Source organism: Halichoerus grypus, chromosome X, assembly GCF_964656455.1.
Source record: "Halichoerus grypus chromosome X, mHalGry1.hap1.1, whole genome shotgun sequence".
NCBI lineage: Eukaryota > Metazoa > Chordata > Mammalia > Carnivora > Phocidae > Halichoerus > Halichoerus grypus.
The window spans coordinates 5,335,855-5,340,553 of record NC_135727.1 but is presented as its reverse complement, the minus strand read 5'-3'; the positions used below and the strand labels follow the sequence as shown (position 1 = coordinate 5,340,553).

The window sequence follows — 4,699 nt, the reverse complement described above, 5'->3', positions numbered from 1 at the left end:
CACTCAGCCCAAAGCAGCCTTTCTACTTTGTCGTGCCCAAACGCCCCTCATTTCTGGGAGGAGTCCCTGAGAAAGTCCAATTTGCCTTGAAATTGTCCACCTGTTCCAAGTGCCCACCCACCAAGGGGCAGGGCCTTCGAGTGCAGGATCGCACCTATTGATCACGAGTTTGCACAGTCACGTGGCTCTGGTCGTTCACTACATCTCAGCGGGGGTGATGGCCCCCCTCAGGCCCTAGCCCCTTTCTGCACTTCCCATGGCAATGACCTCCAAAATCTCAGTGGGCTGAGAATGTTCTCCTTCCTCTGATGCAAGGTCACAATCTTAACCGGTGAGTCTCTGCTTCTGCCCCCTTTGGGAAGAGGCCAGAAGACGTGCACACTGGCGGAGGAGGGCCTTTAGTGGTTGGGAGACCTGTCCAGGGTCATTGTAACCTCCACCCACCACACTCCCTCCTCTAAAGATTTTCCGTTGCCGAGACGTATCACAGAATTGGAGTTCAAGTGGAACCTCAGAGAAACGAAGCAGAACGCGCTCTCTGCATACGTACGTCCAGGAGGACAGATCATTCCATTAGGGTGAGGGTGGGGCACGGGTTCTTGCCCCGCTGGCTGCAACTACCTCAAAGGTCCCCCAGGAACAGGAAAAGAGCAACTCGATTCCTCTTTTGAGCTTCTCTTCCATTCAGACCTCTGAGATGCCCTCATTTCTTCCCACTGACACCCAGCCACTGTTTAGGACTGGCCATGGAGAACTCCGGGAGACCCAAATAAATCCTCAGGGCCTAGGAGACAGCGGGCATTCCCCAGTCCAGGTAGAACGGGGCTGTCCGTACCGCTGCATTCCCTCATGGAAAGAGACGGTCGTTCACAGAACCACTGGAGATGACAGGAATAAGGCCACTAAATCATCACTGTGTTCAAAAGGCATGTGACAAGGGCTCAGCACACTGACCCTTCTTGCCACAGGAGAGTACTCGGCCTTCTCCAGAATTCAAAGCAAACCGCTCAGAGCATTTTTCCATTTCAGACATTGCTCCCACCCCAAAGGCACCCCATCTCCAAACAGGGCCAGAGTCACAGATCAGCTTCCCGGGGACCAGCTACACAGAACCAATCACAGGGACCCTCTGGTCACCCCAGGCCCCCGCCCCCGGGCCGGGCCAGGGGCATTTCCATTGCAGTGCTCGCCCCGGGAGCCGCACCCCCTCACCCTACCTCCACTTCTTCTGCGGGTCTCAGAACACCCCTCCCACCTTCCTGCCAGGACTGCGGCTGCTAGACATGGTCCCCTATGGCTGGGACGTGTCCTGCTGCTCCTAGTCTCCTCACTGCTCACCCACAGGGCCTTCCAGAGAGCAGAGATCAGCCCATGTCTGGGAATCAAGGAGCCAGTGAGCAGGGCTCCCCCTGTGCTGGGAGGACATTTCCCCCCCTTTCTGGAAGAACCAGGCCAATGCAAGAGCGCACCTGTGTGTGCCTTCGGCATTTGCAGAATGACAGACCAGGAGGCATCAGAAGCAAGAACCAACAAACTTTTCCCTTTATTTCTCTATTTCCTGACCCCATCACTTCACTCTTCCTTTCTTTCGCCTTTTCAACCCATCGCTAGACCAATGACCTGTGATACTGGTCCGGAGCCCACACAAGGAGGCAAGGGGTCCCAAATGGTTTCCAGGACATGACAAAACTCTTAACTCTTGAACTGGGTACGGACAACTGCTGCGGGGTGCATGTCACTCACACACTCCGCCGCTGAAACGGATGAAACCTTCTATGGCAAGGAACCCCACAGGACAGCTTCCTCAAGGACACCAAGCTCTGGATGTGGGAGTCATCCCAGGGAACAACCAGCCCCACCCTCAGGAGGCTCCTTGCCATGCTTTCTTCCCCCAACCCTCCCTGGCCCTGCACTCCTTAAAATGCCCAGGGCTCTATCTTCACGCACAACCACAAACACACACAGGGAAAGACCGACAAGCAGCCTCACTTCAAGCCCAGCATCCTGGAGGAGAAGCTGCCGACCCCACCAAAGCCTGGAAAGGGCCTGGCGGACAACGGGGCTCAGACCCCCTCTTCCTCATCTCTCACAGCCCCTTCAGACAGGGCCAGGGAGGAAGCCGGCTGTGCGAGATTGACCCGGAGCAAATACTCCAGCATTTGGAACTTGCTGATTTCGGCGTGGGCCCTGGGACCCCACAGGAACTCGTAGCGGGCAGGGTCGCTGCCGGGCACCTGCCGGTACTCCACGTACCCTTCCTGCACCCAGACATTGGTGAGGAGCTCCCTGGGCTCCCCATAGATGACGTGCTCCTGGCCGGCATACACCCCCATGGCCCCCAGCTCTTCCCAAACCTCCTCCTCGGGGGCATGGTCGCCGTTCAGGAGGATAAACCCCAGGAACACCACCAGGAGGCCGGTCTTGGGCACTTCCTGCTCACTGCTCAGCATCCCATCACAGGTGAGGCCCAGGACGGGGACCAGGATGTAGGAGTGGTTGGCGGGGTCCACTTCCTTCACATCCACGCCAAAGACCAGCCGCATGCACTCGGAGGCTCGGCCCAAGATCAAGGGGAAGGCGTCCTGGTCATCCTCGCCGACGATCTCCAGCATCTCTGCCTGACTGGTCGGCTCCTTGGTGCGATACTTGAGGAGCAGGAACTCCACCACGTCAGCCACTTTCCCCTGGACTACGTTTTGGTGCCCCGGCTGGGCTTCTTCGGGCTCCTCCCAGGTGCTCGACCCCTCCTCATCGGGGCTGCTGGAGCCCTGGTCAGGCTGGCTCTGGGCAGTGGCTGCCGGGGCACTGGGGGAGGGGCAGGCACTCACCGAGCTCTGGGGAGGACTCTGGAACCCAGCAGCAGACCCCTCCTCCGACGGGACCAGAAACAGGGCAGAGCAGGAGACAGATGTGGCGGTGGACTGGGAGGAGGCGCAGGTGGAAAAGGACGAGGGGGGGCATGGGGCCTCCTCCTCCCCAGCCCCGGACAGCTGTGCGTCCACCAGACCCTGGGCCGGGCCGGGGTCTTCCTCCAGCTTCCAGAGCTCACTCCTCTGACCCAGGGACATGGCGTTTGTGTTGGGCTGAACCTGAAGAAAGATGTGGGACGGCTCCTCAGGGCGCAGCCCAGGCAGCAGAGGCCTGAAGTCCCGGAGCTCACAGTGCGCTGCGTCGGGCTTGGGTGCTGAGGGGTCCCCTCTGGGCTGGGATGGGCGAGCCCCTGGCCCCATGCTCAGAGCACGTACCTCACCTTGACCACTGGCACTCACCTGCACCTCCCCTGCTCTGGGACCTTAGAGGCTCCTGCCTCAGACCTAGGCCTCAACGCTGAGTTCTTGAAGCCCCTGGAGGACAAGAGGAGGAGTCACTTCAGGGTGCAGACACAGAGCACGGCACACGGGACCCAGTGGGGCAGGAGGGCTGGGGCGGACTCTGTGAGGTCCCCACCAGTCCAAGCTGGGCGCTCCCCTCCTTGGCCTCTCAGGGGACTGCTATTTCCCCTGGCAGGGCCTGGGACCCCCTCCCGCAGCCTGAGGCCAAAGGGTCACAGCAAGACCACGCAGCCCTGAGACTCCACAGAAGGTAAGCGAGGGGGCCCACATGTGCCCACGCCTGCCAAAGGTCTAAGGGCTCGTCACGGAACCCCAGGGATGGCCAAGCTCGGGGTTCCTTCTGTGCCGGGATGGGCGCACCTCTCCGTCTATACCTTGACCCCACGGAAGGCCTGGGAAAACTCCCTGTGTTGACCTGAGGCCACCCTCCTGGTGCTGAGGCCTCATCTCTGGGAGACATCAGAAGGAAAAGTCAGGAGAAATGACTTGGCCCACCGAGCGCCCGTCTCCCCATGGCTGACGGAAGCGGCAGGGTAGGCCTGGGCCCAGAGGATCCTGCTGTGGGAGGCATCCCCTCATTTCTCATCTCCCCCCAACAGTCAGGGCCAGACCCAGAGCCAGGGCACCTGCCTCCTCTGCTACCTGAGTCCAGACCCTCAGGCCCTGGCCCTCCCCATCCTGAGAGGAAGGATCTGCAGAGGAGGAGGGACTCAGCCTGACAGGCCCCGCCCAGCGTTCCCAGGGAGGCCAGGTAGGGGCTGGACAGATTCCTGGGCCATCACTTCCTTGTCCCGAGGGGTGGGTTAGGAGTCACTCACTTCTCCCTCGGGTGCCCCCACGTTGACTCTTAGCAGGAACAGGGACTCCTGTGTGTCTCCAAGGTGGGCTTCCCCAGATGACCTGACCCCGACCTCTCCCAGCGTGGGCCTCACCTCCCTGAGAGCTCCGAGAGGAGGGTGAGGGGCCACCACGTCCTCGTCCACGGCCACGTCTACATCCCCCACCCACAGCCCTGGCAAGATCCCAAAGGGCTGGCAGTAGGGACCGGCCCCTCTGTCCTGGGGTGGGGATGCCCTCAGAACCCCAGGACGCTAATCCTCTTTCTTCCTGCCAGGGCCTGCCCTTCTTCCAGGTCCCCAAAGTGAGACAGAAGCCATGTGCCCCACAGACCAAGACCTCAGCTCCCTGAGGACTCCCACCTTCTGGCCCACGAGACAAGTGAGCACGCATGCCACTTTGGGCCACCGCTGACCGACCCTGCCTGGATCGGGCACGGCCAGACTCTGGTGCACTGGCTTCTTTGCTGAGATGGGGTGGAGGGGGTACGGCCAGTCCTCCCCCAGGGTCCTCACCCTGACTCCCAACCG

General features: G+C 60.8%; 1 protein-coding gene across 1 annotated transcript; it reads right to left on the bottom strand.

Annotated features, from left to right (window-relative positions):
• Positions 1–2,063: 2,063 nt before the first annotated feature.
• Positions 2,064–3,230, bottom strand: LOC118541338 (melanoma-associated antigen 8-like). Its single transcript, XM_036100948.2, has one exon. It carries the CDS (start codon positions 3,228–3,230, stop codon positions 2,064–2,066), a length of 1,167 nt encoding a protein of 388 aa, XP_035956841.2.
• Positions 3,231–4,699: the final 1,469 nt, after the last annotated feature.